Source organism: Hyaena hyaena, unplaced genomic scaffold (genome assembly GCF_003009895.1).
Source record: "Hyaena hyaena isolate Hyena2069 unplaced genomic scaffold, ASM300989v1 scaffold_154, whole genome shotgun sequence".
NCBI classification, from domain to species: Eukaryota; Metazoa; Chordata; class Mammalia; order Carnivora; family Hyaenidae; genus Hyaena; species Hyaena hyaena.
In genome coordinates this window covers 1011915-1033405 of record NW_024080786.1, presented here as the reverse complement: position 1 = coordinate 1033405, position 21491 = coordinate 1011915, and the positions used below count along the sequence as shown (strand labels likewise).

General features: G+C 42.3%; 1 protein-coding gene across 2 annotated transcripts in view; it reads right to left on the bottom strand.

Annotated features, from left to right (window-relative positions):
- ITGA6 (integrin subunit alpha 6) overlaps nucleotides 1-21491 on the bottom strand; it is a 78709-nt gene that overhangs the window by 21400 nt on the left and 35818 nt on the right. For both annotated transcript variants that reach the window (XM_039239177.1, XM_039239178.1), the window contains exons 2-11: nucleotides 18050-18174; nucleotides 16550-16629; nucleotides 15097-15352; nucleotides 12891-13022; nucleotides 9326-9536; nucleotides 8393-8586; nucleotides 8154-8242; nucleotides 7250-7368; nucleotides 4144-4242; nucleotides 3630-3691 (exon numbers count right to left, since the gene is read on the bottom strand). In XM_039239177.1, the coding sequence (XP_039095108.1) occupies nucleotides 3630-3691; nucleotides 4144-4242; nucleotides 7250-7368; nucleotides 8154-8242; nucleotides 8393-8586; nucleotides 9326-9536; nucleotides 12891-13022; nucleotides 15097-15352; nucleotides 16550-16629; nucleotides 18050-18174 (1367 nt within the window). The remainder of the gene's footprint in view (nucleotides 1-3629; nucleotides 3692-4143; nucleotides 4243-7249; nucleotides 7369-8153; nucleotides 8243-8392; nucleotides 8587-9325; nucleotides 9537-12890; nucleotides 13023-15096; nucleotides 15353-16549; nucleotides 16630-18049; nucleotides 18175-21491) is intronic.

Sequence of the window (21491 nt, the reverse complement as noted above, 5' to 3'; positions counted from 1 at the left end):
ACACTCCCTAAAGGCCTACACTGACTCCCATTCAGCAGTCTGTTGCCCACTGTGGCCCCACATCTACTATCAAAAAAAGGTCTCTGAACTAGCATCTCCTCAGGTCTGTTGGGAATTCAGAACCTCAAGCCCCAGCCAGACCTATTTAACCAGAATCTGCATTTTAACAGGACCATCAGGTGGTTCTTATACACGTTAAAGTTTAAAAAGCACTGATAAAGGATAGTTGTCTAAAAAGGGAATAACCTCTATTGGAGAAGTCTTGACAACAGGAGACTTTTCACTTAAAAGAATTAAAAGGTTAATCACATTCCTTTGAGAAGCTAGAGGGCCCATCTGTCAGCTACTGTATCTCCCATAGCCAAAGTTTCCAACCTCCAAGAGGGCACCAATCCTGCTCCCAATCACCTGTACCAATGGGGCTCCAAGGACAAGCCAGGAGTTGGATGATCAGAATCTCATTTCTTGACCTCAGAATGCATCCTCTGCTGATTTGCCCACTGTAGCTACTATGTTTCTTTACGGGACAGTATTTAAACGACTTATATTATTCATTAATCACCCACTAACCATCAGAAGGGGAAGGAAATCAAAGTGTGTACAGGGCCACAGAAGGAAGGCAGCCTCGAGGGACAGACAAGCAAACAAACTTCTCCAGAAAACACAGAAAATGAACTACCCATGTTCTAATATTCATGCTGGAGTTCATAAAAGGCCTCAAGGAGCATCTATTTTAATACCGTTGTCCTGCAAATGAAGAAATAGAGGCCCACAGATGTAGGGGACTGGCCCAGGATCATACAGTGAGGGACCGAGGCAGCTCCAGCTGTCTCTGTCACCAGCATACCAGACAACTGCTTTGGGAAGGCTTCTCACATGTGCAGGTGCCCACTTCTTCTGGACCTCTGCTTCTGTCACTCTCTTCTGCCAGGTGGACCCCGTCCCTCTCCACCTTGCCCTGACTGCCTAGCTAACCCTACTCCTCCTTCAGATCTCAGTGCGGGCATAACCTACTTCAGGAAGACTTTCCCAGCCTCTCCTGGGGGATCTGACAGTATTCTATTTCCCCAGTCACTGCACTTAGCCACCATGCTGTGATCGCCTGACCATCTTCCCCAGGCAAAGGCACGGACAGTGACTGAATCAGTCTGTCCACCACTGTGTTCCCCTGGTATAAATACGATTTTTAGAACAGATAGATGAATGGAAGTAGGAGTGACTGGCACAGCAACATGCACACCGATGCACACACAGACACGCAAACGACATGATGTTATTCTTATGCTGAAACAATAGTCAGATGTGCAAGACCAAAATTTAGAAACACTGACAGTTTCACTAGTAATTTCTGCCAAATGGAATGCGCCTCCATTTTAGCCTTGTAGACTTGACATCATCCATTTATTAATGACCTGTTAACTTCACACTGAACCAGACGAAGGATCACATGCTGAGTGCCCCTCGCAGCACAAGTAGGGGAGGGTGTGGGTACATTAAAACCGTTTATCTACCAGGCCCAGTCTAACCTTCCCTAACCCTCCAGACAGTTCACATCATCTTAAAATCCTCGAAGGCCACCTTTACTGACCTTCTGAGGGGCAAGCCAAGTAGAATACTCAATAAGGCTCAATTATAAATATCTGTATGTGTGGAACACCGCATCTGAGGACTACCAACTTACAATAGTCTGATCAAACAATAAGCTCACATTCTCAGACACTGGGAACAGATGTGAGATATATTAACTCATACAGCTTTGTGGAAGTTCTACTTGATTTAGAATTTCCCAATACCATGGAAGTATAGGCAAAGAAGAAAATGTCTTCACAGAAAAAAGCTCTATCCATAATAAGCCATTGGTAAACACTTGGCTAGTGGAGTTGTTCATAAACACTCGGTTAATGGAGTAGTTACTGAATATGAATTTCATACACAGGGCATCAAATGCTGTATGAGAGCTGGAACGAAGTTTGTTAATTGTATGGAAATGATTGATGCGGGGTGGGATAGGGGGCAGGGAGTTCTGGAGGAGGTTTCACATCTGGTGTGGGAAAAAGACTGACTGACATAGACGTCTCCCTGTTTCCTCTTCTCATCTAGTCTGAGCATCGCAATTTCTCCTGGTCTCTCTAATCTACTGCAAACACTGAGGTAAAACGCCCATTATCCAAACAGGCAAATGTGAGGTACTGCATTTGCATAAAAATAACACAAACGATACTGAGAAACCCTACATGTTTTCTTTTCAGTGGACGCCACACAGAGAATCATTTTCAGTACTGAATAAAACACCAGCCACATCGAAAGGCAAAGTGCACAGGCCATGACACAGTCACGCCAAGCACGCTTCAGGCAAGGTCTGCAGATCCCAGCCCGAGAGGCTACGGCAGATGGCCCAGGCCCAGCAGAGGGGCCTAAAGAGATCAGGAAGGTAAAGAAACTGCCTGCAGATGGCTTAAAATATGGAGAGATGGAGGCTTAACATACGAAAAGTGGGCCTATGATGATATGATCTGGGTGGAGACAAGCATATTTGCCAAATTCTGGGATAATAAAAGGGATATCTTGTTAATAGAGAAAGAGACTAATACTTTAGACAACAAGGAGGAAACTTAAGAAAGCTCATTACCTTAAGGTAAAGTAAAAACCCAATGCCACCCTGTCCGTCCGGAAAGCTTCTGCTGGGGCACACTACGCCCTCACAGCAGGCCTCCGGTACTCCCACCCGACCCTCATTCTTTGCACTTGCTCTTTGGGGAAGAGCTTTTCTTTAAATTCCCATCCCCCATCTTCCCTCTGGATCTGGAGCGGGTGGCTTATACCTGATAATGCATGGCTGTTACGAAAACACAGCACAGAAGGCTGTGGTGACGAGCATTCCTGTTAGAGACCATTAGCCTTGTCTAACCCTGGGGCAGACACTTTGGACCGTAGGGAAAGGGAGCAGAATAATACCTTATAAAAGACAAACAGCTTCCGCCACAGTATCTCCTTTGCTCTCACCACAATCCTCGGTAGTAATTCTATTACAGGCATTTTTATTTACTGATAGGAAAACGCAGACTCAAATGCGAAGAGACTTGCTCTGTGCGGCAGGGTCAGCCAGCCTCGGAGCTGGAACCAGGAGCAGAGCCCAAGGCTCTGAATTCTCAAGACCAGCCTCCAGCCTCGCAAGAACCTGCACTCAGGGACACAGCGTGGGTGTTCCAGGCGGTGGAGGCCTCCGGGAGGGGACCGCGAATGAAGAGAGGCTAAGGCGGCAATTCTGTGCAATGCTCAGGCTCCGACTCTCGCTCTTCTAGAACCACCACCCACCACCTCACAACCACAAAACCAATTTTCCACATGGCTCTTCAAAGGCAGAAGTGGAGGAAACGGTTGTGGTAGCAAATGACTGCTCTCCCAAGGCATTCTGTCCTAAACCATCTGCTCTGGAAAATTCAAATGAGGACCAAATGAAGTGTTATCCCCTCCTGATTAAAGAGAAGACAACAGATACACTGAATTCCGTAAACACAAATTTATGAAGCCAGCTTGGCCACTGCAGTTTTTATTTTTCTGTTATTTATGCAGAACTTGCAACCTGGCAGACAGAAAATGTAGAATTTTTTAATGTACTGGGTACTTACATATTGAAGGATTATAATCTGTGGGTTTGGCAGTATATTCAAAACAGGCCTTCACCTTGAGGCTGAATAAAATCAAACACATATTCCTTAAAAGATCCATTACTGCAGGAAAAAACCCATGTTCCCTAGCTGTCAAATCCCCCCACTGCCCACCAATGAGTAAAATGTTATGTATTCACCTAAGAGTCCCTGTCCCTTTGCCCATTTCTGTCTTCTCTTGCCTGTGGCTCCCTAGAGCGACAGGGTCATCATAAAGCAGGGCTGTGAAACTACGGAGATCATGGGCCCTGGACGGCTCAGTCGGTTAAGCGTCCAACTCTTGATTTTAGCTCAGGTCCTTTCTCAAAGTTCGTGAGATGGAGCCCTGAGTCAGGTTCTGCTTGGGATTCTTTCTCTCCCTTTCTCTCCGCCCCTCCCCTGCTCATGCTCACTCTTAAAATAAAGAAACTTTAAAAAAAAACCAAAAACACACAAAACACTTAAGAGGTTACATGCACACAGCCAAAGTTCTTACCATATCCCACTAGGCGCCCCACAGAATGTTTTCTGGCGGAGATCAATCGTGTTAGGTGTTATATCCAGGGTTTTCTGAATATTAATCACAGGCCGGGACCTGGAAACCAAGGAATAAAAAAACACAGGCTCAGTCTTTTGCTACCTTGAAGGGGAGATGAATTTACATACTATCAGCTGCCTACCACATCTTAAAAACCACAGGGAGGGAAGAAATGTTCCCCCACTGCCAAAGAAAGTAACAGATGCCGTTGAAAACGGATTATAAATTTTATTTAAAAATTTTAAATATAACATTTATAATTATAAAAGGTTCTATAGTTTTAACAGAGTCTTAAAATTTTTTTAATGTCTATTATTTTTAAGAGAGAGAGACAGAGAGCAAGCAGGGGAGGGACAGAGAGGGAGAGGGAGACACAGAATCTGAAGCAGGCTCCAGGCTCTGGAGGGCTCGAACTCATGAACCATGAGATCATGACCTGAGCTGAAGTTGGATGCTTAAATGACGGAGCCACCCAGGCACCCCAACAGTTTTTAAATGGAAAGTAATATGTGTAATATGTAAAAGTTCTAGAATTTTCAGGCAAATGTTAGGTTCCTATCCCCATCCACACCCCCAAGTGGCCTGGCATGTATGACCTCCGGAAACATATTTGGTCTTTGTGTTTCTGTTAAAAATATTACCTAAAATTAAATATAAAAACATACATATACTTTTCTTCAATGGGAGCTTTACATGCTTCTTGTTCTGAATGTTGCTTTTTCTCACTAACACTTCAGAGGCCTTCTCCTATCTATCCATAGATCTAGGTCATGGCTTCTCACAGCTGGCGGGATTGCTCTGTCCCCACACAACACCATTTATTTAACCAGTCCCTAATGGGTAGACATTTATGCTATTTTTAGGCTTTGGGCTCTGATAAACATCCTTGTACCTACTTTGGCACATGTTTGAATTTACCTGTAGGATAACCTCCTAGAAGAATTTCTGAGTCAAAGAATATGTGCATGTTTTTAATTTGCCAAAATATCTTCAAAAAGCTTAAAAACCCACATACACCCAACACCTGGGATGCGATCAGGGTTACCACATCTGTGGATTTTAGTATTACAGGCAATCCTTAGCTCTCATATCTCCATCTCACAAACATCTGCCCTTCCAGGCTTCCATCCCCAGCCTCAAGCCTTTGTCCTCAGGCCCCCAGAATGGATCACGACTTTTCTGCCCCAACAGTATCTCCATAAGCAGAAACTTCAAGCCCTTTGCCTTTCTCTGCTCTCCCTTAACCCCAACCTCGCAAACACCCAAAACGCTGGAATCCCACACCTTTGGTCCTTCTCACAATATAAAAACATCTTTGCTCTTCCTTCCATCTTCTCCCCCACTTCCCGTAGCCAGTAGGGTCACCACCAGCCTAGGTCCTGAGCTTTGCCACAGGTACAAGAAATCAAAGTGGATGATGGTTGGGGGTGTAAGTGGGATGGGGAGACAGACCCCTCTCATCTCCAGCACTCCTCAGCCAGAATTCAGAATGGGTTCCATGGTTTTATTACCACATGGATCCAGTTAGACTGACTTAAGCGGGCTTCTGGTAACCCAGTCATCCTGGTAAGATGTTTGATAAGCATTCCAAATCCCTTACAGCTAAGTGGAACTTCTGGACTCAGTCTACCGGTAAGCTAGAGGAAACACGAGAACATTCATGGGCAAGGTGGAAGCCTATAAAAGGACAAATGCCCACATTCTGGTTTGTAGATTTCCTTTTATCTCAATTGTTCAACTTTCTATTGTTATCTTAGACAGCTGCTAGTTTCCAAGATGCTAACTAGATATATTTCTAATTAATGTTTTGGGAGCATATTTAAGAGTCAAAAATCCACAAATATTTTATAACCAAATGCTACAGGTTCAAGAGTGTTTCACATATGATAGTATTAAGGCTTTAATGTGACATAAATATCAGAAGGAAATATTTTAACACACACTTCTGCCTAAAACATTTTTATCTTTTTAAGTTTATTTTTTAATATTTATTATTTATTTTTGAGAGAGAGAGAAAGGGACAGAGTGTGAGCAAGGTAAGGGCAAAGAAAGAGGGAGACACAGAATCTGAAGCAGGCTCCGAGCTGTCAGCACAGAGCCAGATGTGGAGTTCGAACTCACAGACTACTAGATGGTGACCTTAGCCGAAGTCTGACACTTAACTGACTGAGCCGCCCAGGCGCCCAAAATAAATGATTTTTAATGCTGATTTCCAGCAGTGAAAAGGGGGACTCAAGCAAAGCTGATGGGCAAACCGCTGCAGCCCTTCTGGAGGTCATTCTGGTGAATCTGAATCTAACGTCTGAAAACACATATGCCCTTTGACTTTTGAAATTCACTTTTAGGAATTTATCAGAAGGAAAAAATTCAGGACATAAACAAAAGTCAAGATGTTCACCTGCCTTGTGTATCATGAACAACAAACCCGGAAAGCAACATAAATATCCAAGGACAGTATGGTGGTTCTTAACGAAATTAGGACCCAGCCAGGTGACGCCTTAGAGGCAGCCGTTAACTTCATTTCAGAAAAGTGCTCAATGACAGGGCAAAAAACACCTGTATGTTATAAACTCACTTACATGGAAAAAGTCCACAAAGGCATTACAAACTGACAAAAGCAGATTATAAAACAGTATGTACGTTATGATCTCAGTTTTGTTAAATATACATGTATCTTCACAGAAAACAAAGGACTAAAAGGATGTAAACCAAGATCTTGGAGCTTACTAACGGACGGTGAAATACGGGGGATGCTTGTTTCCTTCCTTATAATCTTTGTACTGTCAGATTTTATGTTTCAGTTTTTATCAAAATACAAGGTTTTAAGAATATACATGAAGTAAGATTTCTCACTAATTCTGACTTTTTCCTCAATTCAAAATTAGCAAGATTTTACAAAATAGGTTTTATCACATTGTTATACCGCTCTCAAAAGAAAAATCTTCAAAATTCACACAAGCTTTTGACTTTGAAATCTAAGTATTACAATTTTCAATTAAAAGGGTCAAAATCTGAGTGTGGCCGGATTACTGAACCTGCTTAATGGAAGTCAAGGAGGGCACACCTGAACACAGTGACGGAGTCGGAGAGGGAACCCACAGCAATATCGGGGTAGAAATTTCTATCAAGGTCCATATCTCCAGCAATTGAATATCCAAAATAAGGTGTTTTACCCTCGAGAATCTGAAATGAACAAGGCATCAGGATGAACAACAGCCCACCATAATGAGCTTGTCTGGGCTCTGAAAAAGCATGGTTCCTTTTAAACTGAAGTTCAAGTTATAAGTGATACTAAATTATAAATGAGTTATAACTAAGTCTACATGTGATCCCACACCTCATACATTTTATTTCATAGAAGTCATCTGATTTACATTGGATCTCAAAGGTTTTGGGACAATTTTTGGTGAGCTTCTTTACTATATACCAAACAAACCTCTCTGCCTGCCCTCCAAAATGTCGTCTTCTTCTCAAAAGCAATTTTTAATTTTTGGAGTCTCAATTCTCCACGTAATCACAATCATCTATTTCATTTGCCCCATTTTTACCTCCATTGAGTATGCTACCAAAGGAAAGATATCACATTTCCATCTATTTATGCTGTCCGGTAAAATAGTCTTTTCTTTTGGATTACTTCGACTCCTAATTTATCTAAGAAATTTTTCAATTAACATAAGTCCATCAATGCATTTATATCTATTTACTGTCCTGGTAAAATCGTCTTTTCCTTTGGATTACTTCGATTCCTAATTTATCTAAGAAATTTTACAAGTAAGCAATCCACATCATTGCATTTATATCTGTTTCCAAGCTATCTTCCAATAGTACATTTTTTAACTACAAAATTCACACTACTACAGATTTGTATATAAAATGCAAGCGGCATGAAAATGCACATAAACCCAAATGCCCTATTACAAGGCAAAAAGCGGAGACCCATACTGTGGAAATCTGGGCTGTCTATTTACCTGTGTTGGCTTGGTATTTATTCCATTCCGGGACCCATGATAGATGAAAACCTTTCCCATATCATCATAGGGTGCTCCAACTGCAATATCTGTTGACGACATCACATTTCAACAAACGATACATTTTAAAAACATTCCAATACAACATTTCAGAATAAGAAACCATAAGCATTCATCACCTCAGACAATCAAATAATCTACCTACGAACATTGTAACGGTTTCACAATCTACTACCTACCCGGGTAGCCATCTTGATTAATGTCGCCAATGTTTTTCACTGCAATGCCAAACATGGAATCTTTGGTTCCATTGAGACGAATTGGCTTGACGTTATTCCACCTGCCTTGCTGGTTAATGTAAACGTACACCGCACCTCCGACTTCTCCATTTCTATCAAAATACTGTGGGGCTCCAATAACTATATCTTGCCACCTAAAAATGCAATGAGGGATAAAAGTCAACCATCAGCTAAAATACCAGCGAGCTCATGGAGAATACCTCCAGCCCATGGACTAAGGGCACGGGGATTGGATGTAGAAAGGATCTCAAATCTGGAATTTATTTCTCCTCAATTAAAACATTTTTAAGGTATGTTTATGTAATGTTTTAGGGAACATAATGTTTAGGCATGTAAATGTTTATACTTAGGTAAAACATTTTACATGGTGGCCCATAATAAATGCCCAAAGAAAAATAGCAAAGGGCCTGAGGACAGTCCCCAAGTAAGAACAAGTGTGCAGATTCCACTCCCTTACACCCGCCACCCAAACTGGCACCACCAGCCATAACTATTCTGTCCCCAATCCAATCCCTACTTTCAAAAGCATATCCTAGATGCTCTGACAGCTCCTAAGAAACCACAGAAGGATGATGCAGGTGTTGTTTTTCGAGTTAACTTTTTTTCCCCCAAATTTTAATTCTCACAGACCGGAAACTCATGTTTTGGGGTCTGAAAACTGAAAACTGAAATGTAATCCTACACCATGGGGAGGGCAATGAAGGCCTGCTGCCAAAGTACAAGTGATGAAGATGGGATAGGATAGTAAAAATCTGGCAGCAAAAACATTCTTTGGAATCCACTAACCTGAAAGGATGGCTCTTCTCAAGCCCTAAAGAAGCCAGAGAACCAACGATTTCTTGGCAAATGTAAAATAACCTAAGATACTCTTACCCATCCCTGTTAAGGTCCGCCACTGCCACGTCATAGCCAAATGACGATGCCAGACCCTCCCCGTCGAAAATGTGCTCAGGGAGAAGATGTGCAGACTTCATGTCTCTTTTCAGCAAAACCACAGCTCCACTATGATTGGCTCGTGGAGCACCAGACACGAAAGTGAGCTCATCTTTAGAAACAATACCTTTTCCTGAGTCCAAAGAAAAGCCTAGAAAAACAAAATAATGTTCACATCATCCTGTATTCAGGAGTTATCTACCGCTGGCAACTCCATCACTGCCTTTTCCTCTGGCTTCCAACCCCCTCCTTCTGAGCCTCTCTACCAGCTCATCGTATTTACAACACGAAAGAGTTACAGAGCTAAGAGGTCTGACCCGAGTACAAAGAAGTAGGCTATTTCACTGCTTTCTAAGGGAACATATGAAGACTTTTAAAGGAGACCACCTATGCTACTTAACACCTGTGTAACTTAAATCATGAAGCATTCATGCACCTGAAGAAGCCGTTTGAACCCCATTTTAATACCGAGACTGTGACCAAAGGAGGTCAAGCTAGATACTAAATTATCATGGGAGAGGATACACAGAGATACAGGCAGACACAGCATACCTGAGTGCGTGTTATTGGGCTCTGTCATAATGTAATGATTAGTAATCCCCTCGGTAACCAGGCAAGAACGCACGCAAACATCATTCGTATACGACAGACAACATTTCAGTATTTTGAACCAACTTGATTCTCAGACACAAACATGCAAACAAGACCATGACTGGTGAGATACAGTATTTGAGAACGCAGTATAAACAATAGAGGTGAGCAAGCGGTCACTGATGACAATTATATACTTGTTCAGAGAGCAGAACATGTGAGACACCTGACTATAAAGCATCAGGTAGGATGTCAGGTAAGAGACTGAGGTCTGGTAGCAAGTGAGTGTAAATGCCTCCATCAGAACTACTCACATTAAGCAAATCTTGCTATGTAAAGGTGAGGCAGATGCACAATGGTGTAAGCTCACCCTTTTTAGTGGGATTTATAAAAAGCTTCACCACTACTGTTGTAGTTCTCAAATTGTGAAGTGTGAGTTGCAAAATACAATGAGCTCCAAGTTTAGAAAAGGGTGATATAATGGAGTCCAGCTCTGAACACCACGCGGCATCAGAGCCTCAACCGTGGGAGGTTCTCATGTGTACTCACTTGAAAGGAAATAGAACATAAAAGGATGGATGCTCTGTATGAATCAAAAAAAAATTTTTTAAATGACCATGACCAAGACAATTTATTTGTCATCTCAGAGGTCACAAACCTAGGTAGCTATTCATCATCACATCAGGGGACGTGCTGGGCCGCTCCCTGGGAGGCTGTGTTTTATAAACAAACTGATCGGGGTCTGCATAGGAAACGCTGGTCAAAAACAGCAGGCCTGGACACGTGCACAGAACGGAAGAGATTGAAGAAAAAGCAATTACGCTTCGTAAGAGGCACGACAGCTTCAGCTTTGGCTGCTCCAGCCGGACAATGAGGCCACCAGGCCACCACGGCCTCCAGCAACCACCCTCTCTGCCAGCTTCCAAAACCTCAAGCCGATCATTTTATTCCTCAAAACCATGGACTTGTTGAAATGACAGATGCACAGACAGCATGGACAACAAAAAAAATGTAACGATACAAACTTGACGGTTTCCCCCTCCAGGCACCCACATTCAAGGACATCCACTGATCAAGGTGGCAAATGTGCTTAACAAAAAGGGTTGAATCTTTTCAGATGCTGCAATAGCATCTATGTTCACAAAATCCAGAGTGTTGGTTTCATGACCCAGAAAGCCCTCACTGGGTTTCTTGACCATTAAGTTAAATTTTAATTTAAAATTAAATACTACTTCTCTCTCTCTCAAAAATAAACATTAGAAAATTTTTAATTAAATACTTCTCATCATAAATAACTCCTAAGTAACACATTTGATTTGATAACACATATACTCAAATAAAATATGGGTTTGTTGATGGTATTTATCCTGAAAAATCATATTTAATACGGAGACTACAAACTGCTGGCACCTATGTCCTTTCCTGTCCTGCAAAGCCACTGACGAGGCACTCAAGCATCCAGCCGCTTCCCACCCTGCCCCTGTCATTTCCAGGAAACTTTCTTTCCTTGGCTGAGGGGTCAGTAACTGTGTGACCTTGGACTAAGAAACTAATCTTCCTAAGATACACTTTTTTTCATCATCAAAAGAGGGATAATCGTATTTATTTTATAATATTGTTGGGAAGGTTAAGACAGACCTGTAAAGTAGTTAAATATAGCACATGACTTCCAGCACATGGTTAGCACTTAACAAGTGGTAAATTTAACTTTTCTCTGCCCTCTTCTATGCCTTCATGATTGCATTTTTAATTTGGGGGTAAGGAGGGAGGGTCTGAAAAATTTTTTTTTCTAAATTAACAGTACCATCCATGTATACCTACATAATTAGACCATTTTAAGAATACGTTTACGGGGGTGCCTAGATGGCTCAGTTGGTTAAGGGTCCGACTTCGGCTCAGGTCATGATCTCATGGTTCGTGGATTCGAGCCCCACGTCAGGCTCTGTGCTGACAGCTCAGAGCCTGGAGCCTGTTTCAGATTCTGTATCTCCCTCCCTCTCTGACCCTCCCCTGCTGATGCTGTCTCTCTCTCAGAAATAAAAAAAAATTTTTTTTAATTTAAGAACAATTTTAAAAAAGAGATTATGTTTACTAACACATTGATAACAATTATTCTTCGTGTTTACTTTTATAATCCATCGTTTCAGTAACATCTCTAGCATAGGGAAACTTAAAAAAAATAGGTTACTCGTTAGGAGATTTTTTACATTTTTTTCAAAAAATGCGCAGTAATTATTCTTTATGTCAACTCACACCAAGAATTAAAGCTTTTAAAAGCCTTTGTGTAATTACCATAATGCACATGAATGATTTAGGACGCCCATTAGTAACGCAGACAAGCCTGAGGACTTAGGGAACTGGCACTCAGACATGATCTGGTGTCCCCCAGTGGTGCAGCCCAGCTTCCGCTGGAAAGCTGCCGCGCCACCCATGAAGGGCCCCATGACATGGAGGCCCCAATCCAGAAGCAGGGCCAACCTTGGAAGGGCAACAGTTATAAAGGAAGGACATGGAGGTCTTGATCCGCCACCACAGAGTAACTTCATAAACGTAGCTCTCAAGAGCATCTCTAGAAAGGAGACGGCTCAGCTGACTGCTAACAGCCACATACTTTTTCCCAGCTGCATGAACAGCCTGTGTCAGGGTACAGAGGCTGACCCTAGCTCAAGAGATAGACTTCCATGCAGGAGGTTTCCTCTCATCTTGAGGGAGCCCAGGTCAGAAGGGAAGGGTTCCAGGCACCTGTCAGGTAACCTCAGGATCACCAAAGCTTAAGCCCAATTGCCCATCAATGTAGCCACAGGCCCCTGGCTCCACCTGGCCTATTCTCAGCCTCCAAGTCCAGGTCCGGGGAGGACCCTGTTGCACTGAGACATCTGAAAAGACAGGCGTGCCAAGCTATGCTCGTTCCTACCTAAATAACTGTTAGCAGGAACAGGAACTAGACTCTCGTCATGGTCAGTCTCTCCACCAACTTCATAAGGCCCATCTTCAAAGATGTTCATGTCAAAAAAAGTGTGATTCTTTTGCTCTACGCGAACAATGCCTACAGGAATGAAATGGCAAAAACAACAACAACAACAAAAAACAATGAAGATGAAACAAAATAAAAGAGATGGTTCCTAATAAACCTGCCTCATGTAATCACTATCATTATAGGAAGAAAAGTCTAGAGTAAGAAAAGGCAAAGGAAAGAGGGCTTTTGAGGTTATTAAAGTTAATAAAATCACGTTTGTGTGAATTTTTACAAAGAAATGTATTCTAATAGTTTAAAAAAAATGCCCCATGCATTTTCAGGAATTATCTTTATAATGCCAAAAAACTAGATGAAAAATGGAAAGTTGACTTAATGAAACTACAGAAAATAACTTTTTAAAAGCTATAGGGGTCTGATGTAGCAATCCTACATCAATTTACCTACTTTACTATAATATAAAAGTGAAATGTTTTGATCCTTTCTCCAAATCACATTAACCAAGATTTCATCTTTCTAAAATTTTCACAATTAACAACTAAAAAAAGATTTCGTATAGTAAGCCTATTACATTTTAAAAATGGTAACATTTCAGGCCACCTGGATGGCTCAGTCAGTGGAGCCATGAACTCATGATTTTGGCTGACTCTTGATTTTGGCTCGGGTCATGATCCCAGAGTCATAGGATCAGGCTCCATGCTGAGTGTGAAAACTCCTTGAGATTCTCTCTCTCCCCCTCTGTCCCCCACCTGTTTGTATGTGCTCTAAAATTTAAAAAAAATAGGTAACATTTTAAGTCAGGGTTTATAAAGCAGGTAAGACACGTTTCCCATAAATACATACATACATAATTGGTGGGTGTCTTTGTTATCTTACTAAATATGGCAGCTCTTCTTGCTACGATAGAACTATTTCTAAATTCAGTGCGTTATCTTCATTAGGTCAGTATAACCTTACAAATACAGTTATGTTGGGGGTGGGGAGGCCAAAGAAAATTACTCCCAACGGTTAAGATGGATGATATAAAGAGGAAGGTGTCCTCAAGAATTATTTCTAACAGGAATTCAAACTTGGGGGGAGGACGCCTGGGTGGTTCAATTGGTTAAGCCTCCAACTTTGGCTCAGGTCATGATCTTGAGGTTCATGAGTACGAGCCCTGCATCAGGCTCTGTGCTGACAGCTCAGAGCCTGGAGCCTGCTTCAGATTCTGTGTCTCCCTCTCTCTCTGCCCCTCCCCAGTTCATGCGTTCTCTCTCTCAAAAATAAATAAAAACATTAAAAAAAATGTTTTAAAGGAATTCAAACTTGGGGAGATTTTTAAAATGCATTTCCTAAGTTTTTCTTAACTAGTGAAAATGCTGTAACATAGGATTTATTTTAATAAATTTGTCAAAAGTCTTATGCCTAAATCATATACAGTTTTCTTCATTATGCGTTAGAGTTAATTGTCCTTTGAAATATAATGGTTTTCTGTGCCTGCCTAATTTCTTCAGAGAAGTTAAATTGTAATTTACAGGAGCTGACCAGGTTCATCCAGTCAAAACTGACGACATTCTCCTCCCCTCTTCCCACCAATTGTCTCCTTTTACCTAAATCACAATCATCATTAAACAATACCATTAAACAACTTTCCCGTAAATAACCTAAAATTCTCATATCAAAATATTCCTAATTCATCTACTCGTCTAACTTTTCTGCTTTATTAGTAAAACACAGCCTTTTAAGATAATATATAATAAAAGAAATCTCTGTATTAATACACTGTTACTTACATAGGCCACCAATTATTTTGTTTTCAGATCACAACCTTAAAATGAAACGTTTACTAATTAAAACTTTCACCTTCAAGGAACAGGAAAACACAAAACAAAAAAATCCCACTAATGTTAATTATTATATTCTTACAGAAAAAGGCTAACTACTTGTATTAATGTAAATTGCTGAGAGGGGAAAAAATATCTTCAAACATTTCTACCACCGTTACTGAAATCATATAGTTGAGAGATTATAAGATCCTACTTTACTTCTATAATACATAAGTGCCTCCTAACACATTTTGTTTTAACTTAAAATCTACTCAATCATGGTGCATATAGGAGAATTATGTGGACATTCTAATCTCTGTCACTATAAATACATGTCCTACCTTTCCAGTTGTAAGTGCCTGGGGCTCCAAACACAATGTAATGGAAGTCTTTAGTGAAAGTGGCTGCGACTCCTTGCTGGCAAGAACCAAATTTTTCATGGCCTCTCAATCGGCCGTCGCAGAAACTCCAGTCTCCTCCATCCATGTCATCCTCGATCCTGAGATTCTGACTCAGGACGTAACACCTTCCAAAGATGTCGCGGGATTCTTGCTTTGTGTTGACGTGTTGCCTTTTTTCATATCGATGAGCACATGTCTACAAACAGTTGGAATGAAGCAGCCCATTCGTTTCCTCCAATCTTACGCTTATTATTGACAATTTTATCAATTTGTAATAAAGAGGGATTAATTCTAAATGGGAAACGAAACATGTCCTCATCGTGGGCCTGGATCCAAAACCAGCGAATGTTCCCCCAAGTGGCACGGAGAAGACTATTATCTAGCATATAGGAACTAGGACTCCTGTCTTCTCACCTGGAGAAGAACGCTCCAGTGCAAATACTGAATGCCAATCTATAGTTCACAGGCAATTAATTTGTAAATTTATCTGTCATATAAACAATGGGAAATATCTTATTTCAGTTTCTTAATTTAATTGGCTTTGAAGGCTGTATAAACTTTCACATCAGTGTGTTTGTGAAAATAATGTGATTATGTTCCAGAGGAGAGAAATCACAGACATATTTTCATAGGGATCAGGCAAATACAGCTAAGTCAAAAACCTTTCCCTTTTATGCACATTATTTCCTTACAGTCACTCCTAACTTATACTCTGAGATTAGGTTTATTTTAAAAGGCAGAGAGAAATATACTGCCAAAAGAGATGAAATAATTTCTAAAATTTCACAAGGTATTCATGGCTACCCTCCATGTAACAGGATGAAGAGACTGTACAATATCCAAGTGGATTTCCTGTAAGGATCCCTTAGATATCAAAATTTAGTGTTCACTAAAATTCTCGTTTTCCCCCCCAAACCCTATATAAATTTGCTACAGCAACCAGAGTTTGAAACAGACACACAAGGATCATCATAAGCCAGCCTGGAAGGCATTGCCAAGGCCATCTCACACAGCCTACCTAACAAACCCCTTTTCTTCACTACCACTTGTATTTGACTTTGTTCAGAATAAACAACCAGGAAATTTTAAATGATCTGATCTTACTTTCCATGACATTTCCCAGATTTTTTAGAACTCCTCTACAAAAGACACATAGTTCCTGGAACAGAAACCAGGTCTAGTTTTGTGTTTTAAAGACCATCAGGAATCACGGGGAAAATAATGCCTTGATTTCTTCTTGACACCAATTCCTGCTTTAAAGCAGTAAATCTTCTAGAAAGTATAACTCTGTGTGGGCAGGAGCTCTGCCAATCTTGTTCACTGCTGTACGTCTCATGCTGTCACATAATAGGCACTCAGACATTGTGGAATGAACACACTTCTCTACACTTACCACAACTTTGCCCCCTGGACCTTGGCTCTGGACGGTGACCCCCATCCATTGATCTTCCTTGCTTTCTGATAAAGGGTCAGCTATGGAAAGCAGCACAGGTGACATACACACAGTTAGGACCTTCAAAGTGACTGAACCAGTCAATAAAGCAAGAGATGAACACAATACGAGACGGTTTCTAAATTGCCTAGATTCCAAGTCTTGCTACTCAGTAAATTCACGTACTCGATTCAGAAAAATTAAGAAAACGAGTAAGTGGTTATTGGTAAGAACCTTCTGTAAAATTCTTTACATAAAATATATAGCTCTATTTGGTAGCCCTACATCCTCTCTGACACTTAGGGTCCTAAGTACAGAAAATCTGAAAATTATAAGGCTAAGGGGTAGCCTTCCACCATATGCCACTTAAAGCAAAGACATATTTAAAAAAAAAAAAAAAAGCAGTGATGCAGAAATCCAGTTTCCAAACTCCAACTACCATCCAAACTAAAAAAAAAAATGGGCAGTTCTCTACACAGTATCAATTTTGTTACATAACAACATGAACCATTCTCTTTATTGGAGATAAGAAGACAAGGCTTTATTACCTTTCTATAAATGCTAAAAAGGAAAATAGATATATTTTTAGCCCCCAAAAAAGAGAGAAATCACAAAAGCCATCATGTACTCATTTCAGTATCAATCTGAACCTACTGTGTGACCCTATACCCAAAATTCTGCCTTCCTCAATGAGGAGGCAGGTATGATTTTTAACCTTCAATCATTATAAAAACACAGAAAGTAAATACAGAAGCCAAAATTTTAAAGAGTGATTATGTCTAGATTACCCATGGGTTCTTGGTTTATTCTTTACATAGGTCAGTGTCTTTTACAAGTGTCTCACAGTTAACATGTATCATTTTCTAATCACTGAAAAAAAAACAAATGTTATTTCTAAAAGATGTAAAAGTGAGAGAAGCACATAAAAGTGAATCTGCAAACCAACTTAGACCACGTTATGTCAAATCCAGCTTGCTTGAGCCTTTTCAGTACACTAACTGCTCTGCTCAGCAGAGTCCTCACAAAAGAAGCCTCTGTCTGATCCATTAGGGCAAAATTATCCATGATGGTCAGTTCTTATTTCAGAGGGAGCTGATATTTAAAACAGACTTTCTCCCAAATATTTTAACAGCAAGCGAGGACTTTTGGCAGCTAAGTACAAGCTATGCACAATTTTCTTTGCTGCTGTGAACAGCCTCCTGTAGAACCTCAACACATCACTAGGTGGCGACATCAATACACCATATCAGTTTAGAAAGCAGGATTAGGAAGGGCAGCAATTCCAAGCATCCCACCGTCATTCAAAATGTAGATGTTTTCAGAGCAAACAAGTCAAGACATGTCATTAAAAGAGGCCCCTTCTCCAAGAACAAATGCTTGAACCCCCTTCTCCCCTCACGGAAAGGGCAAATGGGGTACAGGTAAGCTGGCCAAGTGGATATACAGTACAGAAGAACACACCATCGTTATCAAATTCAATCCGTGTGCAAGGACCCCGGGAGGTGATGTCGCAGCTGTACAAGCCTCCTGTTCTGTTGGCCTTCTGCAGTGGAAGGGCCACGGCCCGCGGGGCCCCTACGAGCAACCTGTTGACGAAAGAGAGAATTTAGGGATTATGAGTTTAACACACACTGAACATTTCAATTACACATTCTTTGTCAAGAGCTCCCAGATGCCCTGCTGGCTTGGGCGCTGGGGAGAGTAAAGGCGGAGTCCTGTGACCGGATCATGCAACACACACATGCACAAGTAGCCAAGTCAAGCCCCAGAAGAGGGTTTGTTCAAACAAGGCAAAAAGTATCAGCCACCTCTCACAGTATCAGCACCTCTCTGCTGAGTGGGATTCTGGTGTTTTATTTTTTTTTAATTTTTTAATGTTTTATTTATTTCTGAGAGAGAGAGAGAGACAGCGTGAGCAGAGGAGGGTCAGAGAGAGAAGGAGACACAGAATCGGAAGCAGGTTCCAGGCTCTGAGCTGTCAGCACAGAGCCCAATGCGGGGCTGGAACCCACAAGGTGTGAGATCATGACCTGAGCCGAAGTCGGACACTCAACTGACTGAGCCACCAAGGCACTCTGGATTCTGGTGTTTTAAAAGACACACTTTTCATAGATAGATAGAACATGACCCCTAAACCTAAACCAAAGACATATGGAACTTAACAGACAAATGCTCCCACATGGGAGGGGGGAAAATGGCCCCATTAAACTTAACAAGCAATAATATGTCAATTTCTAACACTGCCTTCCTGAGGTATTTTTCAAAAGTAATTTTAACTATACCCTCAATCTTCAGTGTACATACTGGCTAAATTAATTAAACAATGAGGCCACTAGGCTGCTGTGGCTCTAATGACATGACAGCCTACATAAGCAAAAAAATATCTAAGCCTATAAATGCCTCAAGGTTATAAAATCAAACCTGACAGACAACCGATCGTAAACAGCCAATCAGACCTTAAGGTACAGTTGATTAAATAATTTTTCTTTGATTCTTTACTTACTCTATGTACGTCTTTCCCCTGCTTCCTGTTGGCAGAAAACTCCTAACCACTTCCAACTTGCTGCTGCCAGATTCCAATCGATTTTTGCTCAAATAAACTCAAAGGATTTAAAATATGCTTCAGTTTATCTTTTAACAACACTGATTTAGAACCTAACCTTGCCCAAGATACAACTGGCCTGAACTTCTTTCCCTCTGTCCCTCTCTCTACCTTTCTGTGTCATCCTTGGCGCTCTTGCCTCAGAGAGGGTCCTCCACAATTGTCCTCTCGGCCTGAGACCACAGGCAGGGTCTGCACAGGCCCACCTGCATACTAGATATTGTAACGCTCCTTCTTCTTCCCTCCCACTCCAAGAGGGGGCCTTATCCCTAACCCACAATCCTTAAAATCCTTAAAATGTAAGCCAGGAAGGATCTTTAGAGCCCTACTGTCTTTCTGTAGGGCTCCTGTTGCTAAGGCTTTACTCACCATCTTTGGGTCTGACTGACTCATGGAACAGCTTGGAACAGAGACCAAGGGAAAGAGCACACCTGACTGGACAGAGAGAAACAAGGCTAGAGCTGGGGGAGAGGGCTAGACACACAAATGTAAACAAAACACCCCCAAACAGAAAATAGGCTACTCCGCTTTTAAGAAACCCACAAAACTCAAGATGCAAAAGCAAAAAAGACAAAACAAACAAACAAAAAAACCCACCTGCAAGCGAAAGTCTCTACCACTTGTCTCTATGATCCCAGTAAAGGATTTAACCAAAAAAAAAAAAAAAAAAAATTAAACCAATAGAATGCAGCAGGTGCAACAGAAGGAAATGCACTCAAAAAAGCGGAGGGGCCAGACTTTGTCCAGGGAGGGCCAGTGAAGCCAGGTGTTACAGAATGAGGGCTGGCTTGCGTAGGAACACACGCCCCTGGTGCCGTCCTTCCTCCCGGCTCCCCAGAGAGCAGGCATGGCGAGCTTCCACCTCGAACCCCGTCCTACATTAAAGGGATGAACAGCATACACCAAGACAGAGAGCTGGAATGGAGACTTAGCAGGACCAAGGCAGGGTCCTTAGTGCCTGGAAGCTTCTGGCAGAGGGTCAAGGCAAGGCCAATGGCCACAGGAACTGCCACACACATACTCCACGAATGTTGTCCCAGATCTCAGGAGCTCTGACAACTAGCTGAGAGGTGAACTGGCCTCGAATGTCAGTGAACAAGCTCAATTATGTGGCAGGATAGGGATGGGACCCTGACCCAGGGTCTGTGTGGGGTTAGCAAGGTGCTGGGGTCAACAGTGCTGGATCACAGGATGTGAACACTAGAAGCACCAGAAAGCACCTAGCTCCCTGATTTTACAGATGAAAACAGAGGCCTCTGCAAGGAGGGGAAGTAGTCTGCCCCTGAGATCTCATAGGTAGTTCTCTAAGTCCAAGTGTATAGATAGGACAAAAAATTACTTTGGAGCAATGTTTCTTTCCCACTCCTGTTAAATGCTCGGAAATATAACCCAGGATTTTCAAGCATTTACAACCTTGCTGAAAGGGCACAAAGACCCAAATGAAATACTGAAACAAAACTGCTCTGGTTACTGACAAATGTAGGCAAAATATAGGAAGGCTGAAGGAAGGCAGAGTGAAAGCGTTGTTAGAACTGGGTGGGGTGAAGGCTGGGAAGAAGTTATCTGTAAAGGTAACCAACTGCACCGGGAAGGCTATAAAGGGCCGCGGGGGAGTCCCAAGGTTATTACAGTGTCTTCTCTGACCACGTCCCCTCATCCACACCCAAGGAAGCTGGCAAGCTACCTAAGGCAGGTGGTGGGCTTGTTATTTCCTGTTCACTCATACACTTAATCATTCCACAAACATTCAAGAACCTTCTACGAGTGTGGGTTGCCCCCTCCCCCCCATACTCTGGCCCTGAGGGAGCCAGATTCATAAGCAGGTACTAAACCAGAGGGAGGCAGAGGCCGTGGCGAAGGCGGGACGGTAATGCTGCGCACGTCCAGGGGAGGGCGCCAAAACCTGCCTGGGGGAAGGGGGTCACCCAGACCACAGCGGAGCCGAGGGAGGGGCTTGTCACGTGCAGAGGCTGACGGCGGGGGGGGGGGGGGGGGGGGGGGGGGGGGGGGGGGGTTGGGGTGGATGGAAGAGCCAGAGGAAACAGAGGGGTGGTAATCAGGGAATCAGGGATGCCACAAGACGGGGCCGGGAGGCGCAGCCTGGTTGAGGTTCTGGGGTGAAGGGCCAGAGACACACGCACCTGCAGCGCCCCTCAGAGCCCCAGGCTGCCGTGCCCTGCAGAGGATGGGTGCTTGCAGACTTCTGCTCCACGTACTAGGACAGACACCCAGAGTGGGCCTGCCGCCTCCCCCACCCCGTTTCTCCTGGCAAAACGGTGGGGCTTCTCTCTCCTCGGTACT